This window comes from Rattus norvegicus, chromosome 2, assembly GCF_021556685.1.
Source record: "Rattus norvegicus strain SHRSP/BbbUtx chromosome 2, alternate assembly SHRSP_T2T, whole genome shotgun sequence".
Taxonomy (NCBI): domain Eukaryota; kingdom Metazoa; phylum Chordata; class Mammalia; order Rodentia; family Muridae; genus Rattus; species Rattus norvegicus.
The window spans coordinates 120,968,311-120,989,100 of NC_141535.1; the positions used below are offsets into that span (position 1 = coordinate 120,968,311).

A 20,790-nucleotide genomic window follows, 5' to 3' on the forward strand; every position below is an offset into this window, starting at 1 on the left:
GTTTTCCTTATTTCAGATTTATTCCTTTCCTGTTACATATAGCTCCTGATTTTTTTCTGCTTTGTATAAATCTCTCTCTCTCTCTCTCTCTCTCTCTCGCTCTCGCTCTCGCTCTCGCTCTCGCTCTCGCTCTCGCTCTCGCTCTCGCTCTCTCTTTCTTTCTTTCTTTCTTGGAAAGAAAAGAAAGCAAAACAGTAGCAATAAAGAGAGAATTCTTCTAAAAATAGTTTGTGTGGAGGAATTGTAGCACTTACGTGACAAAGCTGACAGAGCTGTTGTGGCTAGTGTGTGCTAGTTTAAGAAATATAGTGTTCTGTTAGGACTTGCTTACTGTTCTAAAAACTGCAGCAAAATTTTGAACAAAGTTAAGATTTTACTGAGTTGTTGGTAGGTCACTTCTTAACCTACACATTACTTTCTCCTTTCTTAGAAATACTTATACATTTAAGAGCAAAGGGCAATTCATTATCAAAACAATACTTTTTGTGTTTTTCCTTTTGTATATTTAGGAATAAGGTGTCTTCATGACTATTCACAGCTAGTTGGACTACCATTTGCTCTACCATAATCAGTGACATTCTTCAAAAGTGGGTTATTGTCATAACACTTACTATAGATATTTAAGATAAAGCAGCCTATTTAATGTTCCTTTTGACCAAAATTCCTGAGTTTTACTACTTTTTAAAAAATATGTGCATATGCACATGTTGGTGTGTGTGTGTGTGTGTGTGTGTGTGTGTGTGTGTGTGTGAGAGAGAGAGAGAGAGAGAGAGAGAGAGAGAGAGAGAGAGATGTGTTTTGTGGAGACTAGAGTTTATATCAGGTGCTTTCCTCAATCTCTCTCTGCCTTATGTCTCAAGACAGGGTCTTTTAACAAACTTGGAGCTCATTGCTTCCGCTAGGCTGATTAGCCAATGAAGTCTGGGGATCCTACTGTCTCTGGCTCCCCAGGTCTGTTGCACAGTTGCATGTTGCCATGCCTCGCTTTATGGGGGTGCTGGAGATCCAAACTCAGTGTCCCCTGTAAGCACTGTACCAGCCGAGCCATTTCCCTGGCCACTGATCCGAAAGAGATTGTTGAGTCACTGTTTTTAACAATGATTTTTTTTCTTAAGTTAAAAAAAAATCACTAAGAGGCATGGCTGAGGTCTAAACAGGAATGACCTGATTGATGTGGCAGCAGCTCTTAAGCTGCTTACCTGTCCCTTGCTCTGAGCCATTGCTTCCTTACTGGCTCCTTGCAGCAGGCTTCTGCTGGGCAGGGCAGTGCATTACTAAGAAGAGTGGAAGTGTTAGAATCCTTGGGGAGTAAACTGCGTATGGTTGGAACACAGCTATTCAGTAAGCCATGGACGGAAGAAAAACAGTAGCTTCAGTAGTGAAAGAACAAAAAATTGGAAAACAAGTCTTTGGGTCTATGCAGGTTGGCGGGGCAGGGGGGTGGGTGGCATTCTGCCTGGGCACCGTGAGACATGGGCGAGAGGAAGATCAGGCCACCAGGCCCATGTAAGAAACCACATACAGACTTTGTACCCCACCCATGTCTCTTCGTGTTTATTATTTCTCTTATATAACACCTAATTCAATTTAATGGACCAGTTTTGTTCTGCTCTGTTCTCCTTCTCCCTCTTGAGTTTTGCTTTCCATAAGAACACAGATACAACAGGATTTGCGGATCTTCCTGCCCAGTCTCCCAGGCACTGGGATGCTTTTAAGCTGTTCGGTTGCCTTTCTTTACCTCTTTCTCTCTCTATTTTACCTTACCTCCTCCCTTTACCTCTGCTCTTACATCCTCCTGCTTGCTTCCTGTCTGCTGCTCTAATACAAATCACTAGTTTTACTTTGCCTTTTCCATCACTGTTAGTAACTACAGCCTTGTTGCACACTGTGTTTTTTATAATCATTCAAAATTATTAGGGTTGGGGGCAACTGTTTAAATTGAAGATTATTCTGTTTTCATAATAGACTTGCCTTGTAGTCAGTTGTGTTTTGTTCTCAGTGTTGAGTCAAGTCCAGTGGGGAAAATGACACCTTAACCGTATTACAACCTAGTTCCACTTGAACATTGCAAATACTTGCATTGAAAACAAAAGTTAGTGATTAAAAATGACCTAATCTCAGATGCTTATATCCCAATAAAGAACTGCAAGAAACATAAAAAAGCAAGGTTGTACTATGCATTAGGAAATTCCTAATTATACAGTAAGAGACTCCAATGAGTCTCAGATGAAATCTCAAGGAAGTCAAAAAGAATAATAAAGAATCTTCAGTGAAAGGAGAGGACATGAATAAATTGAACAGATTCAAAGAGCACAGACAATTGAATGAAATAAAGATGTTAATACAGAGAGAAGAAAGAGGCGTTCAATAGAGACATTAGAAGTGCTGAAAATAAATCAGTTTGAAAATTTGGAAATAAAAATGCCAATAAATTAAAAGTAAAAAAGCTTAGAGAAAGTCTCACCAATAAAATAAATAGATCAAATGAAAAGTGGGTTCCAGGGCTTGAAGACATGATAGATGAATTAGAATATTTAGAGAATATGAAGGTGAAATAGTAAGAGAGCACAAACAGAACACCCAGGATTTATGGACTACCATTGGAATCATGGGCAGAGAAGAGGGAGTGAACAGTGTGCAGAACAAAGAAAGAGTGTTGAAGGCTGTAAGAGTGAAGCACCAGTTTACACATAAAGGCAAACACCGGTCAGAATAAGTCTCTATTTTAGTTTTCTTAAATGAAGGCAGAGGCGTGGATCTCATTAGAACTACATTTTAAAATTTTTAATTATTATTTTTTATTTTTCGTAAGTAACTAGGAAATACAGAGTTATACAAGAAAGAAGCAACCCATGATTTTAAAGTTGCAAGTATTGTCAGAGTACAGATTACTATTTGGAAGTAAATCTTCTTTTTGCTGACTTGTTTTCCCTCTCAACAGCTACCATTTTGTCTTGTGGATGGATTATTTATCTCACATACTATAATTCTCGGAATGTTGGTCTTATTTTAACACTGGTTCTTAACAGATTGTATAAACATGGCTATATCCATATTGGTAAGTACATAAAGCACTGTTTCTTCCATGTAATTGTAAGGTCATATATTATAAATTTTATGTTGTAAACAAATACTAGCTTTAGAACATTATTTTTGACTTATGCATTTGAAGTAGTCAATTTTCCTGTCTTTTAACATTCCTTAGAGAGTAATGAGCTGCCATTTGGTTATTTTTACTCTATTCTTTTTTCTTAAAGTGTTTCTACAGTAACACTTTTGCTTCCTTTTTTAATAAAACATACTTATAAATATTTGAGAAACTTAAAATACTTAAATCAAAGTTTCCTTAATATCTACCTTGAATTTGAATATTCAAGTATAGGCTCCCCACCCCCTTTTTATAAGGTTGATACTTTAAAAATCTGTATGTTGGTATAATTTTGTGTATACCATTTTTGTGGCCAATTGTAGTCAGTTTCTTACTATTAAGAGGAAATTTGCAAGTGTGTGGGAATTTGCAATAGGAAGCCAGTTTCCTTGGGAAGCCTAGGTTATTAGGCAGAATTGGCAGTGAGGTAGCTGGATAGCATTCCTCCAGCAGTCCTCATATTCAAATGCTTCTTAATGAGCACAAGAAAATCTTGTCTGAAACATAAATTATCTTCTGTTAATTAGGGAAACTGATGCAGACAGGTTAATGGAGAAAGATGGTGAATTGGATACTGTGTGGGTATGTGTAATAGCTGTTTATAATTAAACGATTTACTCATAGGAAGCGGTTACATTCTGGTTACTTGGTACCTCAGTCCATAGTGGTTTGATCATTTTGTTTTCATTGGAGATAGAAAGAGGAGCAGTTCAATTACAAGTATATGGAGAAAAGAATGGGGAAAGATCAGTTATTTATTAAAGGCTAAGATTCGTCTAAGTTCTTAATCCTCTACCATGCATTAAAAGAATCGCTTTAGTCAATTACCATTGTTTTTTCTACAACAGGTTCCTTCTCTTTCTCTGTTCTTTCTGGAAAAGTCATGGTTCGTGAAATATATTACATTACAGAAGACATGTCTGTTAGGTAATGAAAAGTGAAAAGAGGTCTAAACATATGTGAAATGTTATAAAAATAATTTTATTTAATATTACTTATGTTTTCAAATAAACCATAGATCAAAAGTTGTCTTTTTCAGTAATGTTTAAAAATTATTTTTACCAGTGGGTTAATTTTGTTTAGTTTATTTAGACCAGCACAACGTTTCTTGGCTAGCAGTTGATAGAAATGAATAATTCATGTGATTTGTAGCTGAAAAATCAAACCATTGAGTTACTTGACCATTTCAATGGTTGTTACATGAAATAAGTTTTAGGAATATTGGTAGTTCTTATCAATTAGCTCCTTATTCAAGGTAAGCATATGCAAGTATTGAGCATGCGTTAGCAACTATAATTTTGCTGTGAGATATAAAACTAATCTGAATGTAATAGGAAACAATAACATGATTAAAGTGTTTTCTGTAAGCTTTGAAGAAAAGCTTACTGTATTTTTATGTTTTTTCAAAACTTCAGATTTAGAGAAATGATGGATTAATTAAGAAGCACTGTGATTGAGCATTGTTTGTACCTCATTTAAAACTTGGAAACAACTTCAGTGGTATCTACAGTTATTTCTAAATCAAAGTAAAAATAATTTTTATAAAGTTGAGAATGAAAGTGTATTCTTTTAAGGCATGAAGTCATAGGTCATTGATAGATATGAAAGAGTACCTTTGAAAGTTTTCTTTGAGTTTATTAGTACCCTCTGTAAGATTTGCCTTTAAAATAATAATCTTTATACCTTAAAAATGTTTCTTAAAATATAAAATTTTCCTGTTAACACTCATTTTACTGTAAATATATTCTAATGTTACATTTTATCTAATTAGAAGTACTGGTTGAGTAATTTATATATGTTATACATGATAGTCTATACAATTTTTAATCAATTAGAAAAGTATTCCTTTCTAATTTGGATATAGGCAATCTTTCATTTTTAGCTGAAAGGTTATGGAACAAGACAGAGTTGAGTAGAGCTGTCTGTGGTAGGCACACCCTTAACCCAGCACTTGGAGGTGGAGACAGGATGCTCTCAAAGAAGTTTAAAGTCATCTTTGGCTTCAAAACAAGTTTAAAGCCGACCTGGGTTTTAAAACGTGAGTAGGTAAATTGTTTTCTTAGTTTTGTAATCTGTCTTCTCTCAGGATTCAAGATGGATTCATCATTTTTCGGTGGTGGAAAATGTATAACCCAAAGCAGAAACAACATGGTAAGTTCTCATTTTTGCATGTATGAAAGGTATTTAATCATATAATCAGAATTTTCCTTTATATGTATTTAAATGTTTTACATTATAGTTTTTAAAAACTTGGCATTTACAGAGCTCTGATTTTATGTCTTGTTTAAGTTAATTTTTCATTTTACCATATTATTCAGTCATATTATCTATCTCTGTATTTCTAGCATCTGTTGACTATGTAGACCTAACCGCATTCTGAATAAAAGGCTTCCTACCACTCTATTCTTTCTAGGACATCCACATTCTTCAACATCTGTTTGTTTATCCTTGCTATGTTACCCAGGCTGGTCTTGAATTCCTGGACTTGAGATCTTGTGCTTCAGCCTCTCCAGTAGCTGGACTATAAGCATGTGCCACCACACCTCATAGGATTAGTGGTGTTAATTACTTGTATAGTAGCATGCATGTGGCTTCTTTAGAGAAATGTTAGGTGTCTTGTTCATTTCTTAAATAATTTCTTGCTGTGGAGTAGTTTGAGTTCCTTAAATATTTGTGTATCATCTTTATCAGAGGACTTTTTAAATTAGTTGTATGGTTTGCAAATATTTGTTCCCAAATGAATAGTTTATATTTTCTGTTAACTATTTCCTTTGTTATGAATATACTTTTATTTTGTCATAATCTCTTTTTTTTTGTCAATCTCTGTGATTTTTGGGTCAAGCTTAAATATCAGTACGTGGGCCAAGGTGATATTTACTTATTAGTCTTTTGTTATTTTTTTCTAATAGTTTTGTGAATTGGGCTTCACAAGTCTTTAAGCCATTCTCACTTGATTTTTATATGTGGTTTTGAGATGAGATAGTAATATGGATTTATAGTTATCAACACCGTTTATTAAAAGACGTGTTTTCCCAAGTTCATTTCTAGATTCCCTTGTGTTCTGCGGTCCATTTTTCCCCTTTGCATCATCAGCATTGTGCTGTTTAGCGCCAGCCACTTTGTATACAGTTTAACATTGAATACATGACCTGTCTTTCATGATTTGGGGTCAGATTTTTAGAGCTATTTTTGTGCTCATGATTTCCTTGGCAATTTTAGGTCTTCTGAAGTTCCACATAAACACGATTATTTTCTCTTTAGCTGCTATCTTGATCAGTGTTCTTTTGCTGTGAAGAGACTCCGACCTCAACAACACTTAAAATGGAAAGCATTTAATGGGGCTGGCTTACAGTGTCAGAGGCTTAGTCCATTGTGATCATGCCAGGGAGCATGGTGGCATGCCAGTAGACCGACATAGTGCTAGAGAAGGAGCTGAGAGTTCTATGTCCAGATCTTCAGGCAGCGGGAAGAGAGGGACTCTAGCCTTGGAGTGGGCTTTTTGAAACGTCAAAGCCATGACATACTTCTTCCAACAAGGCTCACCTTCCAATCCTTTCAAAAGTGGCACTCCCTGGTAACTGAGTGTCCATGTTTATGACCCTGCTTGGGGCCACTCCCGTTCAAACCACCACAACTATGAAAGATTCTAATTTTGACTCTGTAGATGACTTTCATTAGTAAAAATTTTAGCAGTATTCCAGCCCATGAATTATGAAATGTGTTTTCTCCTAATATTCAGTTTCTTTCCTTCATGTTTTATAGTTCTAAGTATCTAGGATTTTTAACTCCTTTGGTTAGTTTAATCTTAAATACTTTTTATTTTTATTTTTGATAACTATTGTTGGTTATAGTGAAAACTTGCTATTAGTGTGGAGAAATGTTAATGATTTTTGTATGTTGACCATTTTTAATATTGTAACTTTGCTAAGTTCATATTTTCAGTTTTAAGAGTTTTTGGTAGAGTATTGAGGATTTTCTTTTTTCTTTTCTTCCTTCCTTCCTTTCTTTCTTTCTTCCTTTCTTTCTTTCTTTCTTTCTTTCTTTCTTTCTTTCTTTCTTTTTTTTTTTTTAGTTAAATTAGAAATGTTATCCCCTTTCCTGGTTTCCCCTCTGCAAACCCCCTGCCCCATCCCCACTTACCCTACTTCTATGAGGGTGCTTCCACACCCAACCACCCACTCCTGCCTCACCACCCTAGCATTCCTCTACACTGGGGCATCAAGCCTTCACAGGACCAAGGGCCTCCCCTCCCACTGATGCCAGATAAGGTCCCCTTCAGCTCCTTCAGTCCTTCCTCTAGCTCCTTACTGGGGTCCCTGTGATCAGCCTGATGGTTGACTTTGAGCATCCACATCTGTATTGGTCAGGATCTGACACAGCCTCTCAGGAGACATTTGAATCAGGCTCCTGTCAGCAAGCACTTCTTGACATCAGCAATAGTGTCTGGGTTTGGTGTCTGCATGTGGGATGGATCCCCAGGTGCGGCAGTCTCTGGGTGGCCTTTCCTTCAGTCTCTGCTCCACTCTTTGTCTCTGTATTAGACAGGAGCAATTCTGGGTTAAAATTTTTGAGATGGGTGGGTGGCCTCATCCCTCAACTGGGGGGCCACACCTAACCTCTGGATATGGTCTTGACAGGTTCTTCCTCCTGTTTGTGGGGTATTTCAACTAATGTCAACCCATGAGGTCCTGGGAGGCTCTTGATTTCCTGGCATCTTGGACTTTCTAGTGGCTACTCCCAGCTTCCCGTCCTCCATTGCTACACACCTCTGTTCAAATTCCTGACCCTCTGCACATCTCCTCCATCTCCTCCCATACCTGATTTCCCCTCTTTTTCCCCTCCCCCTCCTCTCTTCCTTCTAAGTTCCCCCTACCCTCTATCTCCTTGATTATTTTGCCCCCTTCTAAGTAGTACTGAAGCATCCACTCTTTTGTCTTCCTTCCTCTTGAGGTTCATGTGGTCCATGAGTTGTATCTTGGGTATTCCAAGCTCTTTGCCTAATGTGCACTTATCAGTGAGTATATATCACATGTGTGTTCTTTTGTAGTCAGATTACCTCACTCAGGATGTTAGAGCCATCCATTTGCCTGTGAATTTCATGAAGTCAGTGTTTTTGATAGCTGAGTAGTATTCCACTGTGTAGATGTACCACATTTTCTGTATCCATTCCTCTGTTGAAGGGCATCTGGGTTGTTTCCAGTTTTTTGGCTATTATAAATATGGCTGCTATGAACAGAGAAACATGTGTCCTTGTTATATGTTGGAGCATCTTTAGGTATATGTCCAGGAGTGGTATCTAACTAGAAGATTGGGTTGCCAGCAAACAATTTGATGTTTTCCTTTTTTATTGGCCTTATTTATTTCTTTTGGCTTATTGCTTAGACTAAGAATTATAACAATTTTTAAATGATAAGAGGGTGTATAATCTTGTCTTCATTGGGTCTTAGAGAAAAAAATTCTATTTTCACTATGAGTTAATTTAGTTCTGAACTTATTATATAGTCATTGATTGGGATAATTTTAGCCATTAACACACTGAAATTTGGTTGTTCAAGATCTTCCTAGGACGAAAGACAGACAGAAAGAAAGACAGACAGAAAGAAAAGAAAGGAGGGAAGGAAGAAGGGAGGGAGGGAGACAGTTAATGCTTTTTAGCCATAGAATTTGGTATAAAATATTCTGTAGGTTATAAAATTATTTTTTTGCAATAGATCATTGGATGTCCATAGAAAGAAAATGGTCATTGTTTTAGTAGTTGCAGGCATGCATGTGTGACCCCAGAGTATGTGCTTGTGGGTTTGTCTTTGCGTAGTTCTCCGTCTCTGTGTGAGTACACCTGTGGGATATACAGCTTTGTGTATCTGTCTCTTTAATAGGTGTACTATTCCTTGTTTTTCTATCTCTATGGATATGCTTTTAGGACACTTGTCTCTACGTATGTATTGGGGTAGGGATGAAGAATAGAGGACTGAGTTTTGCTGTGTAGAGTACTTCAGGGAATTTTAGGCTTAGATTTTTTAAAACCTACTTTTAATAAGGTTCTCAAATGCTTCACCCCCCTTCTAGCTCACTGTTGAAAGGTAGTGGAAAAAAATGGCAAATAGGATGAGGGGATGTGGACCTGTTTAAAAGCAGTTCCTTTGGGTGATTCCAATCTCCATTTGCCAGAAAAACAGCAGTCCAGTTCAGTAGTGTCAGGATATTAAACACAAACCAGCAGCAGTGGCATGATCCAGCAGAAACAGCCAGGCCTTGGCCAAATCAGCATGAGTCAGAGGAAGCAACCACGACCAGCCAGGATCCAGGAGAAGTTTTCTGCTGTGCCTCTCCCAACAAAGCAAAGATTAGCAAATACAAGATGTGAGACCAACATGGTGTTGCAAAGCTAGCTGTGCAAGCTTGTAGTCACTGCCTGTTGAGTTCTATTTATACTTTCTCTAAGCATCTCATGCTCCTCCCATGGGTCTTGCCTCAGCAAAACACAGTGTGAATCTGTCTAAGCAAAACACCACGTGAGTCTGTATCACATGACATATCCAAAAACTTCCACTTGAGACAATTATAGCACGCTGGTGGCAGTGATAGGAAATAATGACAGAAACCATGAGGAACTGCAGATTATAAGTACGGATCGGTCAATCAGTCAGGCTTAGAAATTTGATTTACTTTAGAACTCTGGCTGAAATAGTGTCAGTGCAGACAAAACAAATAGAAACACTAGGGCACGGAGAAAAGCAGGATGTGAACTCAGCTGAATGTTCATTTAAAAAAAAAAACCAGGAAAAACGTGCTTTTACAAACTTTAAAAACTTGCTATTTAATACTTCTCAAAAGATAATTTTAGAAGGAAAATATGATCTCTAGGCTGATAATTGTTTAATATGACTGAAATTTTATTTATTCTTAATTAAAATTTAGACCCAGTACTATTTTTGTACAGTGATTCAAGTGTGAATTGGGTTCCTTCCTATCTCCAGGCGTGTGTATGGTAGGTGCTGGTGATCCGTAGTGAACTTAAGGAGCAAGCACTTTCTCCTAGGAGGAGAGGTAATGCTGAACAGTGTAAAACACCAGGGAGTGGGAGAAGGAACTAGGGGGTCTTGCAGTGTTTGGTATTGTATACTTAGTGTTTAAGAGGGTTGTCAAATATATTTGGAAATTAATACATTTTTCTTTATTCCTTGGCACCTATAATACTTTAATGCAGGTAGGTTATCATGTTACTTGTATTGAAAGGAGAGAATGTCCAGAATATTGTGCATGGTAGAGATGAAGTTGAGGGTAGTCCTGCTTCATTTTATGCAGTCCTCATTTGTGTATTCATTACTGCTGATCCAGTTAGGGACAAAGCTGGTCTCTGTGACTCCTCATTGCCTTTATAGCGTAAACCTAATACTCAGGACATTTGGGCTAAAGGGTCATCACTAAACTCCTATGTTAATTTAATTTGAAGGCAGATGCCTTAGTGAGTTTTGAGTTGAGTTGTTTATGACTTGAAAAATAGTATAATTTCTACTTGTACTGCTCTGTGTGAGATTATAAAAATATTGTACTTTATAGTTATTATTTCTACTTACTAAATATTTCAACAGTGTAAGACCACATTATAGATTTTTGCTTTCCTAGAAGTATGACTTATTAGGAAGATGCTCTGCATTTTAAATTTATTTATTTGTTCATTTGTTTTTATACTAATGATCTCTCCTGTAGCACATTCTTCTAGGTACTAGCAATTGTTAGCAAAATGGTCCCATTGTTCAGTGAGCTTCCTACATTCTTGTTGGGAAGATTCAGATAATCAGCAAGTAATGAGGAAATTACATGGATGAGAAAAATAGTATAAAAGCAGGACCAGCTGAATGTGGAGTACTTTTTGGTGAAGTTGCTCCTGGGAAAGCAGGAGAACCTCCATTGGCAGAGGAGAGTTAAACAATTCAGCAAATAAGAGAGTGCATGACTGTCAGTGTCTCTGGGAGAACATTCTGTGGTTCTTCTGTTCCTCTCTCATTGCGAACACCACTGGGCCAGTTTACTTGGAGTTAGGGTAGAAAGCAGAATTACCAGGTGAGAGTGTAGATTATACAGGACTTATGTATTTCAAAGGTCATATTATTTTTCTGAGTGAGATAGGAAGCCATTAGAAAACTAGAGAAGAGAGGATGAGATGATCTTGAGTTTTAAATAATCTGGTTAGTGTGTTAAGCACAGGCATGAGTAAGTACACAACAAAAGCAGAGTCTGTTACAGGAAATGAAAGTTATGGTGATTTGAGCCAGAGCTTTAAAAAGGGGTTAGATTCTGAATGTTTGAAGAAAAGCAGATATGATAGAGCAATCAAAGCCTTTGAGCTTTCGCAATGGAAAAGACAGGCTTTCTGTTAATGAGGAATACTGTATTGGGTTTGGGTAGGAAAATCAGGTGTTGGTTAGATCTTGTTTCAGAGAAGTCAGACACATCGAGTGCTACCATTTGCCCTTTGCCCTTGGAGTCCTGGGCACCATTGTTGATTACTAAGCAGATTTAAACCTGACACATGATTGAATTTGATTTACTTGTTTAAAATAGGTAATTTCACTTATTGGTTTCAAGAATGTAGTACTTTATGTATATTAATAAAAACATTGCCTGTTTATCATCTGCTTTTGAGAATTTGCTATGCAGTAAGGAAGAATGATGGAATGGTTGACGTGATAGAGATTGTCTTAGCTCTAGTCATGGTAAACCTGGGGAAACAGCAGAGAACCCAGGACAAAGAATTACTTAAATGACAGGAAGTTACAGTTCATGGCCATCAAGTACTTGGAGTTAATACAGATTTTCTTTATTTTAAGGACAGAATTTATTTCCCTCCCCACCAGGTGTCCTAGGAAGTAATGAAAAAATACCTTAAGATTGAGCTAACAGGATTATTATGCTAAAAGTTAATTATTTATGATTTGTTTTTCTTAGTTTTCTTTAAAAAATTAAATGGCAGTGCATTTTATTAGTTAAAATTTATATTTGCTTACTGGTTTCAATATTTCATTTTGATGTCTTCACAAAGGATAGATACCTCTTGTTTAAATTATACCTTCATCTACTAATAAGATGAAAGTTAATAGGTTTTTTCACCTATTTTTAAAAATAAAAGTTTCTTTTAACTGACCCAATTTTAAAGAGTATGCAATATAATCTTTTAGATGGAAGTGAAAAAATAGACTAGGTTACAAAAAATATTATGAAAATGAAACTTTTTTATTTTAGAACAAAAGAAATCTTTGATAAGTTTTTCCTAATATGATTGACATACCCATGACTTGAAACTTTCTCTGTAGAAACTAATGTCCTTTCTTTAATAAGAAGGGTTGTTTTACTTTGTGAAACAAGTTTTGACAAAAAAATACTGTGATTAAGATTCTTGAAAGTTGACTAAAGCCTTTCTTTCCATTACTCTCTTCCTTGCTTTTTCTTTTTCTTTTTTTTTTGTAACTTGTGTCTTTAGATCCAAAGGCAGAAACCAGATTGTATATCACAGTTAATGACTTTGAATTTCATGTCTACAATCGGTCTGATCTTTATGGACGCCTTCAAGAGTTGTTTGGTTTGGAACCAACTATAATTCCACCCAAGAAAGATGATGATAAAACCCGGGAAAACGGAAGAACAAGAACGCAGTCCAAAATTGAAAGGTTTAGTGTCATACTTGAATCTTACAAATTTCTGGTATTTAAACTCTTTTTAGTAGAATATCATTAACATTCTGTTCACCTAAACAGAATCTAATCTTTTTATATAGCAATATAGTCTTTTAAAAACTAAAGTATTACAAGATAAGTTTATATAAAAAGGCCCACATCTGCATTGGTCATTTGCTGGCCTGACTTCCTCAGGACCTGACAGACTAGGTTCTCTTTTCTTTTCTCCATGTTACTTTTCTCCAGATTCAGACTGTTATTAATTTGTTTTTAATCCTTTTAATATGTGTATATAAATATATGCTATATTTATGTATTTAAAGTACACAGGTAAATATTGTGTTTCTGAAAATCATGTGTGGCCTCTTGTTCTAATGTCATTCTTTTCTTTCCTTTCTTTCTTTTTTTTGTTCAATTTTTTTTGGTCATCTTTTCTTTCTTTCCTTCCTTCCTTCCTCCCTCTTCCCCTCCCTCCCTCCCTCCTTCCTACCTTCCTTCCTTCCTTTCTTTCTTTTGTGTTGCTGGGGATTATCCAGGGCCGTGGTCATGCTTAAGTGAGCACTGTACCCCTGGCTAATTCCCAGCCCTGTGATCTGCTATTCATTTGGAAATATGTGTTAAATCTTTCTGTATCTCTATACATATATATATATATATATATATATATATATATATATATATATATATATATATATATAAAAGAAAATGGAATACAATATGCTCTACTTGCTATAAAATGTATGGCCGGTTGTGGTGGCGCATACCGGTAGGATTTGCTGAAGGAGGCAGAGGCAGGAGGATCACGAGTTCGAGGCCAGCCTGGGCTACACATTTTGGGCTGGAGAGATGGCTCAGCCATTAAAGGCCTAGGCTCACAACCAAAAATAAAATGTATGTGACTGTCACCTATCTTTATATATATGTTGTTAAAGTGTGAGAGTCAGAACAGGAACAGATAAAAGAAAGTCTATTGTAGGAAGACAGATTAAACTTTAAGAAGGCACTTAAAATAATATTCAAAATCAGCACAATGTTCAGTGCATAGTATGAGTCTTGGAAAATAAGCCGTAATTAGGAAGTTATTAATAAATGAAATGACTCTTATACCTTTCTAGTGAAATGAAAGTTTCTTAAATTAAAAATTTTATTCAAGAATTTTTTTGTCAAACTATTATTTTCAAATGCAGCTCATTTTTGTTTTGATTTGTTATATTTTAGAGACATTCTCCTTTCATTTATATTCTTTTAATCTGAAAATTGTTCCATTGTATGAAATAGTCTGATTTTTTTTTTTAAAAAAGAAAATCTTGTTATTTGCAACAAAATGGATATGATAAAACAAGCCAGGGCTAGAAAGGCAAATATAACATAATCTTGTTTACATGTGGAGTTTAAAAACATTTTTTGTTTTGAATCAGGTATGGAGACAAATGTGAATTTTAGATCAGCTAATAGACTTTTTCTTTTTCTTCTTATTAATCATTCCATTCGTTTATATCTCAAATGATATCCCACTTCCTGGTTACCCCTCCATTAGTCCCCCATCTCCCATCTGCTCTCCCCTATTCCCTTTGTATGAGACTGCTCTCACACTCTCCTGCTCCTCCGCTCCAGCATCCCCCTAAACTGGGGCATCATGCCTCCCCAGGACCAAGGGCCTCGCCTTCCTTTGCTGTCAGGCAAGGCCATCCTCAGCTGCATATATACCTGGAGCTGAGGATCCTTCCAGGTACACTCCTTGGTTGGTGGTCTAGACTCTGGGAGAACTGGTTCATCAGGCCAGCTTATGTTGTTCTTCCAATGAGATTGCAATCCCCCTCCACTCCTTCAGACCTTCCGCTGGCTCCCCTACCAGGTTCCCTGAGCTCAGTATGATGATTGGCTCCAAACATCCACATCTGCATTGGTCATTTGCTGGCCTGACTTCCTCAGGACCTGACAAACTAGGTTCCTGTCAGCAAGCACCTCTTGACCAAGGCAAGAGTGTTGGGTTTGGTGTCTGCAGACATGATGGGTCCCCAGGTAGGGCAGCCCCTGGTTGGCCCTTTTCAGTCTCTGTTCTGTTTTTTGTCCCTATTCTTTGGACAGGAACATTTCTGGGTTAAAAACTTTGAGATGAGCGGGTGTCCCCATCTCTCCACTGGGGGCTATGCCTATCTGCTAGAGGAGGTCTCTACAGGATCTATTATACCCCTTCTCTGCACATTTAAGCTAAAGTCATTCCCGTTGGGTCCTGGGAGTCTCATGGTTCCCTGGTGTTTGGGACCCTCCGGTGGCTATCCCCCGTTCTTAAAACTCCCTGCTACATTTTTTTTTTGTTCAATTTCCTGACCCTCTATAACTCTCTCACATCTCCTCCAGATCCTGATGCTGCCACCCTTATTTCCTCCCCCTCTTTTCTCCCTCCCTGGTCCCCCTTTCCCTCCACCTCCCACAATCTTCCTGTTCTCCCCCTCAATGCAGGACTGAAGCATCCACACCCTAGTCTTCCTTTTATGCTCCATATATTCTGTGAGTTGTATCATGGGCATTGTGGGCTTTGGGGCTAATATCTACTTTTTAGTGAGAACATACCATGTGTGTTCTTTTGTGTCTGGGTTACATCACTCAGGATGATATTTTCTAGTTCCATTGATTTGACTTCAAATTTCATGAAGTCATTATTTTTGATAGCTGAGTAGTACTTCACTTTGTAGATGTGCCACATTTTCTGTATCCATTCTTCTGTTGAGGGACATTTGGGTTTTTCCAGTTTCTGGCTATTATAAATAAGGCTGCTATGAACATAGTGGAATATGTGTCCTTGGTACATATTGGAACATCTTTTGCATATATGTCCAGGAGTGGTGTAGCTGGATCCTCAGGTAGAACTATTTCCAATTTTCTCTGAAACCGCCAGAATGATTTCTGAGTTGTTTTTACCAGCTTGCAGTTCACCAGCAGTGGAGAAGTGTTCCTTTTTCTCCATATCCTCACTAACATCTGCTGTCACCTGCCTTTTTGATTTTAGCCATTCTGACTAGTGTGAGGTGGAATCTCAGGGTCATTTTGATTTGAATTTCCCTAATGACTAAGGAGGTTGAACACTCTTTAAGTGCTTCTCAGCCATTCCAGATTCCTCCGTTGTGAATTCTCTTTTTAGGTCTATATTCCACTTTTTTTTATTGGTTATTTTTTAATTTACATTTTAAATGTTATCCCTTTTCCTGTTCCCCATCCATACAACCCCTATCCCATCCTCCATCTTCCTTCCTCTATGAGGGTGATCCCCGACCCAACCTCTCACCCCTTCCCGCTTCCCCACCCTGACATTCCCCTACACTGGGGGGGTCCAGCCTTGGCAGGACCAAGACCTTCTCCTCCCATTGGTGCCCAACAAGGCCATCCTCTGCTACATAGGTAGCTGGAGCCATGGGTCTGTCCATGTGTAGTCTTTGGATGGTGGTTTAGTCCCTGGGAGCTCTGGTTGGTTAATATTGTTGTTATGGCGTTGCAAACCTCTTCAGCATCTTCAATCCTCTAATGGGGACTTCATTCTCAGTTCAATGGTTGACTGCATGCATTTGCCTCTGTATTTGTCATGCTCTGGTAGAGCCTCTCAGGGGACAGCTATATCAGGCTTCTGTCAGCAAGCACTTCTTGGCATCAGCAATATTGTCTGGGTTTGATGGCTGTATGTATATGGGCTGGATCCCCAGATGGGAAGGCTCTGAATGGCCATTCCTTCAGTCTCTGCTCCAAACTTTGTCTCCATATCTCCTCCTAGAATATTTTTATTCTTCCTTTTGAGAAGGACTGAAACATCTGCACTTTGGCCCCATTTGTCTATTGTTGATCTTAGAGCATAAGCCATTGGTGTTCTGTTACTTAAATTTTCCCCCATGCCCATGTGTTCGAGGTACTCCCCTACTTTCTCTTCTATTTGTTTCAGACTATCTTGTTTTATGTGGAGGTTCTTAACCCACTTGGACTTGAGCTTTGTACAAGGAGATAAGAATGGATCAATTTACTTTCTTTTACATGCTGACTGCCAGCTGAACCAGCAACATTTGTTGAAAACGCTGTCTTTTTTCCACTGGATGATTTTAGCTCCTTTGTTAAAGATCAAGTTACCATAGTTGTGTGGGTTCATTTCTGGGTCTTCTATTCCATTGATCTACCTGCCTGTCTCTCTACCAATACCATGCCCTTTTTTTTTTTTTAAATCACTATTGCTCTATAGTATAGGTTTTTTTTTTTGTTATTCCTTTTTTGTTGTTGTTGTTATTCCTTTTTTTTTTGTTATTCCAAATGAATTTGAGAATTGCACTTTCTAATTGAGAGGGATTACACTGAATCTGTAGATTGCTTTTGGTAAGGTGGCCATTTTTCCTATATTAATCCTGCCAATCCATGATCATGGGAGATCTTTCCATCTTCTGAGGAGTAGCCAGCAGGAAATAATCAAACCCAGGGCTGAAATCAACCAAGTAGAAACAAAAAGAACTATACAAAGCATCAACAAAGCTAGGAGCTGGTTTTTTGAGAAAATCAACAAGACAGATAAACGCTTAGTCAGACTAACTAGAGGACACAGAAACAGCATCCAAATTAACAAAATCAAGAATAAAAAGGGAGACATAACAACAGAACCTGAGGAAATTAAAAAAATCATCAGATCCTATTACAAAAGCCTATACTCAACAAAACTGGAAAACCTGGATGAAATGGATGATTTCCTAGACAGATACCAGGTACCAAAGTTAAATCAGGACTAGGTAAACCATCTAAACAGTTCCATAACACCCAAGGAAATGGAAGCAGTCATTAGAAGTCTACCAATCATAAAAAGCCCAGGGCCAGATGGGTTTAGTGCAGAATTCTATCAGACCTTCAAAGAAGACCTAATACCAATCAGTACTTCTCAAACTATTCCACAAAATAGAAACAGAAGGAACACTAACCAACTCTTTCTATGAAGCCACAGTTACAGTGGTACATGAACCATAAAAAGACTCATCAAAGAAAGAGGTGCTTTTTTAAAAAAGTAAAAAAGAAACTCCCAGAGAACTAATAAAATACACTTTAAAAATAAGTAAAGAAAGCTGACAGCCAACAACACAGCCCCCTTCCCCCACTCCCATCCCCAAGTCTTAAAATCAGAGAAACAGGATGGAATAGTGCTTTCCAGGGGCCAGAGGTGATGTGGGCCATACTGACTTACATCTTGATAGCATTTGTCACCTGGTTGATATATAACTTAGTTGTGGTATAAAGTGGGGTGATGGAATGGGTGCCACAGTACAGTAATGGTGTCATGTTCTACTCTAGAGTGTTATTCTAGAAAGGTAGCTTTTCACTGTAGCTTCAAAAATAAACTAAGAGATACTTTTAGGGATAGTACCATGTCTTCACATGATTATTGTTTTGTTTACTTGAATACACTTTAGATGTATTTGGACCATGCAGCTGGTGTTGGTATGTATGATGTGAGGCAGTTTAATTTTGTATCCTCAAGTATTTAAGTTTTTCTTCATGTCAGTTTTATTTTTCTCATCAGAGTTAAAGTTAAAACAGAATCTCAAGACCCCACATCTTCATGGAGATCACTTATTCCAGTCATTAAGGTCAACGTGAGCACAGTAAGTAAATTATGTTTGAGTTAATGTTTGGCAGATTAATGCATAGACCTTATTTTTGCAAATCAAAGTCCATGTAAGAAAAAAAGCAATTTTGTATACATTTTAGTTCCTATTTCTGTATCGTGTGAATGAACTATTTTAGCACCAGCTTCACATTTGGGTGCTTATTACACCTGAAGGGATATTTACAAGTGTTTAAATAGATCTAAACTTAACTCTAGATTTCTTTAAATCTTGGTTTAAATAGATGACGATGACTTAATAATCATTATGTAGCATATTTAGTTGTTTAATCATTAATTATTAATCATACTTAATCATTAAGTAGCATATTTAGTTGTTTAATCATTTAATCATTAATCATACTTAATCATTAAGTAGCATATTTAGTTTTTAAGTAGCATATTTAGTTGTTGCTTAAAAATGTTATTAGTTCAGCTAAGGAAAACAGTGATGGGACTAATCATCTCCTGGTATAATATCTCCTTTATGTTTTTAGGGACGTTTGGCCTTTGGGAATCATTATCAACCTCAGACTCTGTGCATCAACTTTGATGATGCCTTCTTAACTTATACTACAAAACCACCTTCAAGTCATCTTGACCAGTTCATGCACATTGTGAAAGGAAAGCTTGAAAATGTTCGAGTCATGCTTGTTCCTAGTCCTAGATATGTTGGCCTACAAAACGATGAGTAAGAAAACATCATGAAATAGTAACTTCTCTGTACTCACATAAGCACCAACGGGAGCCTCTAGCTTCCTTCTCATTTCTATGGTAGAAACTGTGCAGCAGTCACAAGTGTTTCCAGTTGTTAAAGCCTTCGTGCTAAGAAGCGATAGTTACACTTTTCCGAGTGTTTCTGTGTAATTATTAGGATTTTCTTCTTTACTCTGTTTGCTCACTTATTTTGACTTAAATTAAGCTCTGATGTTGTTATGTTAGGATATGCCCATTAAAGGTGTGTTTTTCTTTTCTAGAGAACTTAGATAAATAATAAATTTAAGGCATTAATTATAGTGGATTTAGTAAAAGTTGAAAATTGATTAAAGTTTTTTTGGTTAGAGTAGTCCAATTTTGAGACAACTATTTGAGTTTTCTTTGAACCTCAAAGAGTTTTCCTATCTGCATCCCAGTGTTTACCCATGGTGAGATAGCTATGCTAGTTAGAAGGCAGCTTACATGGGAATGCACACCAGACTCACCAGTGTGGTGAGATGCTTGGCAGGAACGGACCAGGCCTGAGGAGCTCTGCTATAACTCCTGTCCGACACTGGGTCTTGTATTTACCTCTGGAATAATGGTACCCTGTATTCATATTTTCTCAGTCTCTTCTTTTTTATGATGAGTACTTTGGCTGAAGTTGTGTAATTTTAAGTATATACATGGAAAATTTCTATTGTGATGTTTCAGCTTTTCTTTATTATATCGGCAATGTAAATTTTTATGAAATTATGGAAAGCAAATTTTAATTCTTGACTGATATGCTGCTGATAACATCTCCAGGATCAGCTATCATAATAGAGGTTTCTCCTGTATGAGTTCTAGGTAGCTATGTGTCTATTTTGCCTTACTCATGGAGAGCATAGACTTGACCAAAGATGTTCTGGAATTCGATAGATGAACTCAACTTTGTATTAATAGGTAAAGTGTACCAAACAGAACTGTAGTTTTAAATAACTAGAGAGAATTGAAAAAGTGTTCTCTTAATATTTTATATAACATTATTTAAAATTGTATTTTTCAAAAATGTAGATACTGGGTGCCTGTGACTTTTACTTCAGCGTCTAAGAGGAAGAGGTGGGCGGATAAGGAGTTTAAGGTCAGATGTGACTCATGAGTCTCAGGCTTAGACTACATGAAATTACATTTAAAAACAAAGCAAAACAAACAAACAAATCCCACCATATTGGCTTAACTTTTGTGGCTTAAACGTATTTAGAAGAAAATTATTGCATTCATATATGCCGTTATCTAATGATTGAAAGATGAGTTTTTATATAGAAGATGGTACTATGGGATATGGCAGAGAAGTTATCTCAAAAGTTTGAGACAAGAAAACTTATGATAGAGAAACATCAAATTTTAAGTTTAGGGTAATCGTTTTACATTTATTTTAAGATAATTAGTGAAATACTCTTAGAGAAAAAGTAATTAAAATGTTACAGATAAAAATGACAATTCTTTTGTTTCCAAATGATTTACTACATTATGCTGGTCGATTAAATATCATTTAGGATTATAATGATATTAATATAAATCACTTTAATTTTGCCATAAATGCAGAATTTGGTTACTATATTTTCATAATTACTATTGCATTTTACCTCAATTTTAAATAAATTTAT

General features: G+C 36.8%; 1 protein-coding gene across 26 annotated transcripts in view; it reads left to right on the forward strand.

Annotated features, from left to right (window-relative positions):
• Bltp1 (bridge-like lipid transfer protein family member 1) overlaps positions 1 to 20,790 on the forward strand; it is a 217,155-nt gene that overhangs the window by 8,362 nt on the left and 188,003 nt on the right. For all 26 annotated transcript variants that reach the window (XM_087619106.1, XM_087619112.1, XM_087619136.1 and 23 more), the window contains 6 exon segments: positions 2,942 to 3,058; positions 3,997 to 4,075; positions 5,235 to 5,299; positions 12,630 to 12,816; positions 18,362 to 18,443; positions 18,943 to 19,136. In XM_087619106.1, coding sequence (XP_087475232.1) covers positions 2,942 to 3,058; positions 3,997 to 4,075; positions 5,235 to 5,299; positions 12,630 to 12,816; positions 18,362 to 18,443; positions 18,943 to 19,136 — 724 coding nt within the window.